At 41.2% G+C, this 11,530-nt stretch overlaps 1 protein-coding gene across 7 annotated transcripts in view; it reads left to right on the top strand.

Moving 5' to 3' along the window:
• Positions 1-11,529, top strand: part of abca2 (ATP-binding cassette, sub-family A (ABC1), member 2) — a 79,989-nt gene extending 68,460 nt beyond the window's left edge. For 5 of the 7 annotated variants that reach the window (XM_045707050.1, XM_014171163.2, XM_014171167.2 and 2 more), the window contains 10 exons: positions 605-725; positions 2,021-2,199; positions 2,695-2,836; positions 3,004-3,138; positions 3,451-3,554; positions 3,783-3,875; positions 6,591-6,693; positions 7,169-7,306; positions 8,161-8,370; positions 8,591-11,529. In XM_045707050.1, the coding sequence (XP_045563006.1) occupies positions 605-725; positions 2,021-2,199; positions 2,695-2,836; positions 3,004-3,138; positions 3,451-3,554; positions 3,783-3,875; positions 6,591-6,693; positions 7,169-7,306; positions 8,161-8,370; positions 8,591-8,626 (1,261 nt within the window). In that variant the 3' untranslated portion in view covers positions 8,627-11,529. Of the gene's footprint in view, positions 1-604; positions 726-2,020; positions 2,200-2,694; positions 2,837-3,003; positions 3,139-3,450; positions 3,555-3,782; positions 3,876-6,590; positions 6,694-7,168; positions 7,307-8,160; positions 8,371-8,590 lie in introns of those variants that run through there. The other 2 variants (XM_045707051.1, XM_045707053.1) reach the window with 2 other exon arrangements.
• The last annotated feature ends 1 nt before the right edge of the window (position 11,530 follows it).

The following is an 11,530-nucleotide window of genomic DNA, read 5'->3' on the forward strand; positions in this document are numbered from 1 at the left end:
GTGTGTGTGTGTGTGTGTGTGTGTGTGTGTGTGTGTGTGTGTGTGTGTGTGTGTGTGTGTGTGTGTGTGTGTGTGTGTGTGTGTGTGTGTGTGTGTGTTACACCAATAAGATCCACTGCAGTGTTCTAGTTTTGTGCAGACTCTGAGGGTGTGTGTGTGTGTAGACTTCTGGTCCCCACAAGCATAGTAAACGAACAAACATTTGACCAACTGGGGACATTTTGTTAATCCCCACAGAGTCAAATGCTATTTCTAGGGGGTTTAGGGTTAAGGTTATAGTTAGTATTAGGGTTAGAATTACGTTAAGGGTTAGGAGCTAGGGTTAGTTTTAGGGTTAGGGTTACAGTTAGATTTTTGGGTTAAGGTTAGGGTAAGAGTACGGGTTAGGGTTACATTTAGGGTTAGGGGTTAAGGAAAATAGGATTTTGAATTGGACTGAATTGTGTTAGCTGTATAAAGGTTAGCTGTACAAGACTGTGTGTGTGTGTGTGTGTGTGTGTGTGTGTGTGTGTGTGTGTGTGTGTGTGTGTGTGTGTGTGTGTGTGTGTGTGTGTGTGTGTGTGTGTGTGTGTGTGTGTGTGTGTGTGTGTGTGTACTGTAACAGAAGAGTACCAGTGAGCAGCCAGCTCATAGAGGATGATGATGTGGATGTGGCCTGTGAGAGACGGAGAGTACTGAGAGGAGATGCTGACAACGACATGCTGAAGATTGACAACCTCACCAAGGTCAGACAGACACAGAGATCCCAATGTGCTTTATTTACCTTCAGGACCAGAATAGATAAGTGTGTAGTAGGTTTAATAGCATTAAGGTCAATTGAGTATCACTAGACACTAGTGGTAATGCTGAGCGATTTGTGCTTTTGAGGTCGTTTCGCTTCAGTTATTTAAAAAATAATCACGGTTTTCGGTTTCAATATTTTTTTTAAACATGAAATGCACTATGCATTATGTGGGTTGAATGCTATAACGACACAGAATAAAACAATGGATAAAAGTCCCATGATGATAGTGACTGCCCATTACTGCTTACTACCATAATTTATTCACACTACTTTACTTTAATAAAATATTTCAGTTGTTGTGTAGAGACTTTATTATTTAATTCCAAGTCATCTTATCTCTCTCTATAAAGCTGCTGTCTGACAAAATCTCTATTTTAGTAGTTAGTCAATGTAAATAAGGCATACTTTTATGCCTGCTGACCTATCAATCACTTAGATCAGGGATGGGCAACTGGTGGCATGCCTCTCTTTTGAAGGCCCTCGGATCAATTCCTCGGAGCCCCCCCCCCCCCAAAGAAACATATATATCCATATATATATCCTTTTTTTTTGGAACTCAGCTGGGGTCTCAACTTACTGTTTGTTGCGAGTTAGAATAGTAGAATACACAAGATGCAATTTCGAAATTTGGTTATGCATCAGCAGTTTCTCTCGTGTTATGTCAGTCATTGACAGTCACTCAATTAGCCCATGACAGCTAACATTTTATAGATGTAAGTTAATCTAATGGCCAGCTATCTAAACTTAGTAATCATGGTCGAATTACCGGTCGGGGGGCCACCATTGATTTTGTTAGTCAGTCTCACTCAGATATCATATTAAAAACTGCAAACATTTCTCTCCACTCGATGGCAAATTGTGTAGAATCCTCTTCGCTCAATGGCAAAAATATGTAGAATTGCACGAAATTAACTCTAAAATGTATGGATGTGGGTAGGCAGGCCCGTGGGCAACTGCGGCCCTTCATGATCAAAGTTGCCCATCCCTGACGTAGATAATGTATATTCAGGTAGAGATATTTGATTTGATTTAACTAGAGGCAACATTTTCATGGTGTAAAACAGAACCGATCTGTGCAAAAAATACTATGCACCTCATTAGAATTTGGCAGCATGATTTAATTAGACATTTTTCTTCAACAATGTGCATTACAAGGTGGCTATTTAAACTTCAGAGTTATGTAAAACGCTCAAGGCATAAATAGTCACCTCCTTATATCATGCTCTGTGTCACTAGGTGTATAAGTCGAGGAAGATGGGTCGTATCTTGGCTGTTGACCGGTTGTGTTTGGGCGTGCGTCCTGGGGAGTGTTTTGGCCTCCTGGGGGTGAACGGCGCAGGGAAGACCACCACCTTTAAGATGCTGACTGGTGACGAGAGCACCACGGGAGGAGAGGCCTTCATAGGGGGAAACAGGTATTTTACATATACACCAGGTCTCGCATACCAAATTGCACCAGATTCCCTTTATAGTGTCCTACTTTTGATGGGTCCTGGTCAAAGGTAGTGCACTATATAGGTAACAGGGTGCCATTCAGGACATACCCCAGATGGGTCTTTAATCACAATGCTAACACAAATCTCAATGCTCTATGCTAGTCTTAGTAAAAGTTTATATCAGATACTGGTACTGTAGCCTACCTGAGATTGATACAGAAGTGGTTATTGCTAATTCCAATACACGTCTCAATGTGTTATGCTAGTTTTAGTAATAAATCTGTACATCATGGCCCGTATTCATAAATTGTCTAAGGAGTGCTGATCTATAATCAGTTTAGCCTTTTAGATAATCATCAGTAAGACTATATGGACATGGAGGATTTGAGCCTCGATCAGTGCTCCTACTCTTAGACGCTTAATGAATACGGGCCCATGTACTGTTGTTGAGCTGGATCTGTGTTGTGTTGACAGTATCCTGAGGGAGCTGTTGAGAGTGCAGCAGAGCATTGGTTACTGCCCTCAGTTTGATGCCTTGTTTGAAGACCTGACAGCCAGAGAGCACCTGGAGCTGTACACACGCCTCCGAGGCATCCCCTGGAAGGACGAGCAGAGGGTACGGCTACAACACACACAAACTCTCAAGCAGGCACACACACATGCACATATGCACGCACACACACACACTCCACATTTCGCATTCAAAATATTTTATTACTGTGTGATTTTTCTGAATCGATGTTGTTGAAAAGTTCCTCGTTAACTTTCATCTTCCCCTCTCAGGTGGTCTCATGGGCCCTAGAGAAACTGGAGCTCTCCAAGTATGCAGACAAGCCCGCTGGAACCTACAGTGGGGGAAACAAGCGCAAGCTGTCTACTGCCATCGCCCTCATCGGATACCCCTCTCTCATCTTCCTGGTTAGACTCACTCAACCCCATCACCATGGGTGTGACCCAAATGGCACCCTATTCTCTATATAGTGCATTACTTTTGACCAGGGACCATAGGACTCTGGTTAAAAGTAATGCACTATATAGGAAGTAGGGTGCCATAGGGCTCTGGCAAATTTTTCTTTTATTATATTTTTTGTTCCTCTTCATTTAAAAAATAATATTTATATTGTCTTTTGTTTGAACATTTCTAAAAGACTTACAAAAATACATATTCTCCTCTGGATAAGATAGGAGACCCTCAGTTCTGATTGTGTCCTGTTCTGTGTGTTTGTCCAGGATGAACCTACTACAGGGATGGACCCTAAGGCCCGCAGATTCCTCTGGAACCTCATCCTTGATATCATCAAGACGGGACGCTCTGTGGTGCTGACATCACACAGGTGAGACACTCATTCTCATCAGACATGTACTGCATACTGTGTGCTGCTAATGTATTTACTATTATCTGTATTATTGAAGTGTGTGGGTAAGACGTCTGTTATCCCCTACCTTGCACTCACACCCACGCTTGTTTTTTCCTCCTGGCACTGATTCTGCTGATAGCGGTGACTGTCAGTGTGTCTGCTAAATGACTAAAATGTCAACTGTGAATGTCTCTGTCTCTGCAGTATGGAGGAATGTGAGGCTCTGTGCACCAGACTGGGCATCATGGTCAACGGCAGGTTCAAATGCCTGGGCAGCATCCAGCACCTCAAGAACAGGTCAGAAGAAGTGCACACTCACTCAGCTAATGCAGGGTGTGGCCTCACTCTGTTGCTACGCCAACCAGAAGCTGAATACATTATGGGATGCCAACTAATCTGTAATCATCTTTGAATCACCCTTCTTTTTTCTATTTCCTCCATCCTTCAACTTGTCATTTGTCTATATGGTTACACGACCTGGTATGTAATCTGTGACCTTGTTTAAATACTTCAGAAATGTATCCTTCCTTCCTTATTTCCTTGAGGTAAGCACAGATCCATATGTGATTAGATAGATATGATATGCAACTTTTCAGGGAAGTTATAAACCAATATACACAGGCAGTTAGAAAAGCCAAGGCTAGCTTTTTCAAGCAGAAATTTGCTTCCTGCAACACAAACTCAAAAAAGTTCTGGGACACTGTAAAGTCCATGGAGAATAAGAACACCTCCTCCTAGCTGCCCACTGCACTGAGGATAGGAAACTCTGTCACCACCGATAAATCCACTATAATTGAGAATTTCAATAAGCATTTTTCTACAGCTGGCCATGCTTTCCACCTGGCTACCCCTACCGCGGTCAACAGCACTGCACCCCCCACAGCTACTCACCCAAGCCTTCCCCATTTCTCCTTCTCCCAAATCCAGTCAGCTGATGTTCTGAAAGTGCTGCAAAATCTGGACTCCTACAAATCAGCCGGGCTAGACAATCTGGACCCTTTCTTTTTAAAATGATCTGCCGATATTGTTGCAACCCCTATTACTAGCCTGTTCAACCTCTCTTTTGTGTCGTCTGAGATTCCCAAAGATTGGAAAGCAGCTGCGGTCATCTCCCTCTTCAAAGGGGGGGGTACACTCTTGACCCAAACTGCTACAGACCTATATCTATCCTACCCTGCCTTTCTAAGGTCTTCGAAAGCCAAGTCAACAAACAGATTACCGACCATTTCGAATCCCACCGCACCTTCTCCGCTATGCAATCTGGTTTCAGAGCTGGTCATGGGTGCACCTCAGCCACGCTCAACGTCCTAAACGTTATCGTAACCGCCATCGATAAGAAACAATACTGTGCTGCCGTATTCATTGACCTGGCCAAGGCTTTCGACTCTGTCAATCACCACATCCTCATCGGCAGACTCAACAGCCTTGGTTTCTCAAATGATTGCCTCGCCTAGTCCACCAACTACTTCTCTGATAGAGTTAACGTATCAAATTGGATGGCCTGTTGTCCGGGCCTCTGGCAGTCTCTATGGGGGTGCCACAGGGTTCAATTCTTGGGCCAACTCTTTTCTCTGTATACATCAATGATGTCGCTCTTGCTGCTGGTGAGTCTCTGATCCACCTCTACGCAGACGACACCATTCTGTATACTTCTGGCCCTTCTTTGGACACTGTGTTAACAACCCTCCAGATGAGCTTCAATGCCATACAACTCTCCTTCCGTGGCCTCCAACTGCTCTTAAATACAAGTAAAACTAAATGCATGCTCTTCAACCGATCGCTGCCTGCACCTGCCCGCCCGTCCAGCATCACTACACTGGACGGTTCTGACTTAGAAAATGTGGACAACTACAAATACCTAGGTGTCTGGTTAGACTGTAAACTCTCCTTCCTGACTCACATCAAACATCTCCAATCCAAAGTTAAATCTAGAATTGGCTTCCTATTTCGCAACAAAGCATCCTTCACTCATGCTGCCAAACATACCCTCGTAAAACAGACCATCCTACCGATCCTCGACTTCGGCGATGTCATTTACAAAATTGCCTCCAATACCCTACTCAATAAACTGTATGCAGTCCATCACAGTGCCATCCGTTTTGTCACCAAAGCCCCATATACTACCCACCACTGCGACCTGTACACTCTCGTTGGCTGGCCCTCGCTTCATACTCGTCGCCAAACCCACTGGCTCCAGGTCATCTACAAGACCCTGCTAGGTAAAGTCCCCCCTTATCTCAGCTCACTGGTCACCATAGCAGCACCCACCTGTAGCACGCGCTGCAGCAGGTATATCTCTCTGGTCACCCCCAAAGCCAATTCCTCTTTTGGCCGTTTTTCCTTCGAGTTCTCTGCTGCCAATGACTGGAACAAACTACAAAAATCTCTGAAACTGGAAACACTTATCTCCCTCACTAGCTTTAAGCACCAGCTGTCAGAGCAGCTCACAGATCACTGCACCTGTACATAGCCCATCTATAATTTAGCCCAAACAACTACCTCTTCCCCTACTGTATTTATTTTGCTCCTTTGCACCCCATTATTTCTATTTCTACTTTGCACTTTCTTCCACTACAAATCTACCATTCCAGTGTTTTACTTGATATATTGTATTTACTTTGCCACCGTGGCCGTTTTTGCCTTTACCTCCCTTATCTCACCTCATTTGCTCACATTGTATATAGACTTATTTTTCTACTGTATTATTGACTGTATGTTTGTTTTACTCCATGTGTAACTCTGTGTTGTTATATGTGTCGAACTGCTTTGCTTTATCTTGGCCAGGTCACAATTGTAAATGAGAACTTGTTCTCAACTTGCCTACCTGGTTAAATAAAGGTGAAATAAAATTTTCAAAAAGACGTACGCAAGGTTACTATCCTATTACTCTCCCAGTCCAACCAATTTAGATCTGTGATTACTTCAAGGAAGAAGGTTGAATTTCTAAATTAAGCAAACATGGCCTGTGTGTCTTGTCTACTCTCCTCCTGGTCGTGTCCCTTCCTTCCTTAGGTTTGGTGATGGTTACATGATCACAGTGCGGACTAGAACCAGTTCCAATGTGAAGGAGGTGGAGAGATTCTTCAACAGGAATTTCCCTGAGGCTGTACTAAAGGTATACATTATATTTGCCATTTATCAGATGCTCTTGTGCTATTTTTTTGTGCTATATTGATATTGATTACTGCATTGTTGGGTTTGGAGCTTGCAAGAAAGGCATTTCACTGAACTTTTGGACGTGACATTAAAACTTGATACTTGAAACTGAGCGCTTACGGTCAGTGCATTCAATTAGGGCTCTATTCAATCCGCATAGAGGAAGTTCAGCTTTACAGCGTGATTTAAATTTAAAGGCAATGTTCCTGCTTTTGCGTATGTCGTCGGCTCAATTGGAAATTACCTTTAAATTAAAGCTTCAGCTTTACAGATTGAGTAGAACCCTGAGTTTAGTTGGACCACATATCCCAGTTGTTGCATGTAGACTATTTTTTTGACATAACCGCTATCAGCAGAGTCAGTGGCAGGAAAAAAAAACAATTGCAGGTGTGATTGCAAGTAAGACAAGTTGTTTGAATTGAATCCACCCCTAGGAGCGCCACCACACTAAGGTCCAGTTCCAGCTGAAGTCCGACAGGATCTCCCTGGCCCAGGTGTTCAGTAAGATGGAGCAGGTGGTGGAGGCGCTGGGGATAGAGGACTACTCTGTCAGCCAGACCACACTGGACAATGTGAGTTACTGTTACACTGTGTTTTAGTCATTTCCAGTGGTGGAAAAAGTACCCAATTTTCAAACTTGAGTATAAGTCAAGATAACTTAACAGAAAATGACTCAAGTAAAAGTGAAAGTCACCCAGTAAAATACTACTTCAATAAAAGTCTGAAAGTATTTGGTTTTAAATATACTTAAGTATCACAAGTAAATATAATTGCTAAAATATACTTAAATATCAAAAGTAAAAATATCAATATTTTCTAATTCCTTATATAAAGCAAACCAGACAGCAGCATTTGCTTATTTTATTTTTATTTATAGATAGCCATGGGGCACTCTCCAACACTTATAATTTACAAACAAAGCATTTTAGTCTGCCAGATCAGAGGCAGTATGGACAACCAGGGATGCTCTGGATGTTGATAAGTGGGAATTAGACAATTTTCCTGTCCTGCTAAGCATTCAAAATGTAACATTTATGTATTTTGGGGTGTCAGGGAAAATGTATGGAGTAAAAAATACATAATTTTCTTTAGGAATGTAGTGAAGTAAAAGTAAAAATTGACAAAAATATAAATAGTAAAGTACAGATACCCCAAAAAGCTACTTAAGTAGTACTTTGAAGTATGTTTACTTAAGTACTTTACACCACTGGTAATTTCCATACTGAGACAGTACAGATGAGGTGATTTTAAACGTTTATTTAAAAAAATCTGTGCATGCACAGACATCGGTTATTGCTCCCTTTCATGTTTCCCTTTCATGTTTGTTTGTTGACTTGAGGAAGGCCTTGCAGCTGGAACATCTAAGATAAAAAGTCTCAATTATATACCCTTGTCTTTGTTTCTCTGCGTTCTCTCCCTCCCCTAGGTGTTCGTGAACTTTGCCAAGAAGCAAAGTGACAACCTTGAGCAGCAGGAGAGTTCCCCCCCTGGTGGAGGCCAGTCACCCCTGCAGCGCCTGCTCACCCTGCTGAGGCCCCGGCCGGCCAATACGGAGCTCAGCGCCCTGGTCAGCGAAGAGCCGGAGGAACTGGAGAGTGACGATGATGAGGGCCTCATCAGCTTTGAAGAGGAGAGGGTGAGAGGCGGGAAGAGAGAGGAGAAAGAGGAGGAGAGGGTGTAAAGGGAAGAGAGGGTTTGAGGGGAGAGAAGACTGAGAAAGGGAGATGGGATGTTGTCTACATAGATACACTGTGCAGATCACACTTTAACTTAATAAGTAATAAGTAAGTACTTAACTGTAAGTCAACTTGACTGTATTTTATCCTTTACTAATCACCGGTATGTCTCCATGGCAGGTGCAGCTCTCCTTTAACACGGATACTGTCTGTTGAACTGTGGAAACTCAGAGAGGGGGCGTGGCTGGACAGACCACGTGGGAGGAGGAAACTCGTAGAGGGTGTCTATTAGAAAGAGAGAGGAGGAAATATACATCAGAGGAGGCTGGTGGGAGAAGCTATAGGAGGCAGGGCTCATTGTAATGGCTGGAATGTTTGACTCCGTTCCATTGATTTTATTCCAGCCATTACAATGAGCCCATCCTCCTATAGCTCCTCCCACCAGCCTCCACTGATTTACATGTACTAGGAAGAGAATGTACCGTCTCTATCTACCCAGGGGAAAGTAAGATACATTTAATTTTTTTGCCTCAAGCACCTAACAGTGACAGAGACTGAGGCATTGGACTCAGAGAAGGAGACATCGTGGGACAGAAAAGAGAAGGACAGAAAAGTGAAGTCAGTCTCTCATAGCTGTCACAGAATTAGCCATGGTTAAAGCCTGAGGTGACGAAGATATAGGTCTTCTGTCATGGGAAACATACTGCTACAGTGCGAATGCTTGCATTTTAATGGAGATATGTTGTTATAGGAATGTTTATATGTATTTTTTTTATATATATTGATAGATGGGAACACTGAAAACCAATGTGGTCCATCTAGAAAGGACTGAAATCAAAAGCTCTGATTAGGTATTAATGTCGCTACTAGTAAGTTGGCTTCATTCACTGCCGATGATGTCACAAAATATCATATAATTCCTTCTGATATGACCACCTTACTAAGTTTAATCTTTTATCAGATGTTTGACGCAGTGAATTTGTGATTCAACATTGGTAAAATGTGTTCCGTAACTGCCAAAGTACAAGGCTACGTCCTAAATCGCACCCTATTCCCTATATAGTGCACTACTTTTGACCATGGCCCATGGGGCTCTGTTCAATAGTAGTGCATCATGTACTGAAGGGAATAGTGTGCCATTTCGGACTCAATGTTCCTATTCAACCAGAAATTCCAACCCAACCCCCTTTAAAATCCTTTACCTGCCTTGAGAGCATGCTGTCATGAAACCAGTCAAACTAGTGTTGTGTCATACAGTGTATATATATATATATATATATTTTTCTGTGGCAAGAAGAATGATTTATTTTCTAAATGTATACAGGACTATACAGGACAGATATCTGATCTGTGATTGATTTCGCAATAACTGATGATGGTTGATAGCTAAGTAAGTTTTGACGTGAGTCCTGAATCGTTGGCCTTTTATTTGTTTTATAATTTTACTAGACTAAGTGAGTCAGAGGAAAGCTGCACCAGATTTCCTCTTTTAAGAGAATGTAACGGAATGATTCTATATGTTGATGATGCTGATGGTGCCTCCCAAATCTCTAGCCTCTTCATTTGTCTCGACATGATAATTAGAGCACTTTCTACTGAATGCTGAATTTTGCTTCTACAAATCATAATGATTTGTTTCTTTCGACAAGATCCTATGTTGGACACTATGTAATAACTTACTTTACAATGAAGGTAATCAACAAGATAATTGAAGTAATCAAAAACCGTGAAAAGAACTGAACTTAATAATAACTGTATCCTGTAATACCTATAAGAAAGGACACATACAGGATTTACAATAATAAACATACACTACTGCACTACCATCACTGTGAGAAAAAGAAGTTGAACTTTCTTATCATTGTTTAGTTTGAACTTGAGATTGTATGATTTACAAGATGCTTTCAAGTCAGCTGACTTATCTTTTGGAAGTTGGAGCACATTAGAATTTTGAAGAACACCCACACCACATCATTAATGAAGCGAAATGTTTGTCATTTCTTGAATATGTATGTTGCCATGTGATTTGAAATGGATATGTTCATGGGGTGTTTGTGTTGTAAAGATATACTTGTGATCTGTCTTTATTCCTCTCAGAAATTGCTTAAGTTATTTCATGGACTAATGCTATGTAATTTAACACATATTTTGGTGATTTCTTAATGTGGGACCTATTTGGACTTTTTTGAAAAAAAATATCTTGACTGGGGTGGTTGTTATCCTTTTACTATTAAACAAGGAAACTGATTGTTGTAATTTGTTTTCCTCAGAATGTAAAGTAGGTGAAATGTTTTACTGAAGTCCAGGACAAAATTATCATTTTTCATGTGGACTAATATGACAATGAGAAACCAAGCCTGTCTTTGAAATGTGTTAATTAATGCTACCTATATATGTCGGATCTGAAAAGCCGTGAGGAAAGATGTAATGAACTTGAGGCTAACTTGTGTCCTTTAACTCAGACTAAATGATGACCGTGATGCTCTGCTTTAACTAGAGTTCTGTGACTCTTGTGTCCAAATCACTCTGGACCTCAAAGGAACAGCGATGTGGTTTAGGACCATTTTTAGATGGTTTTGATCATTATTTGATCTATTGCAACTTTTGTTGCCACCCAACATCTCTGAATACTTAAAGGTATTTGAAGTTTTCCCTGAGCAAAAAAAAAAAGCTTGATTTAAAAAAAAAAAAAAAATGTACAATTGACGAGAACTTATTGTTCAAAGGTCTCTGGAGTAAAGGTAAAACAAAAACACCGTTTTTTTTTAACGACACCAGCAAATATGAGGATTAGGTGCAATTCTACATGGGTGCAAATACGATGAGATTTTATTTTTTTCATCAATCTAGTGATTACTTGGCTTTGCTCTAAAGCAGAAATGCTTTGGAATTTACCCAGGTAGTGTATGTGTGCATATGAATATAATATATATCTATATATTTTATGAAAATGTGTCTGACATTTTTCTGTTGTAAAGCATCTGTTCATATTTGTTCTTCTTGTGTTACATTTGGACTTGTTGCTGATTCTACTGTTGTTTCTGTATTCTGTGCTTCACGTTGGGTGATCTGGATTTTTAAACAACAAAAAAAGACAAATAAATCAGGTATCAATTGGGT

Source organism: Salmo salar, chromosome ssa24, assembly GCF_905237065.1.
Source record: "Salmo salar chromosome ssa24, Ssal_v3.1, whole genome shotgun sequence".
In the NCBI taxonomy this organism is placed as follows: domain Eukaryota; kingdom Metazoa; phylum Chordata; class Actinopteri; order Salmoniformes; family Salmonidae; genus Salmo; species Salmo salar.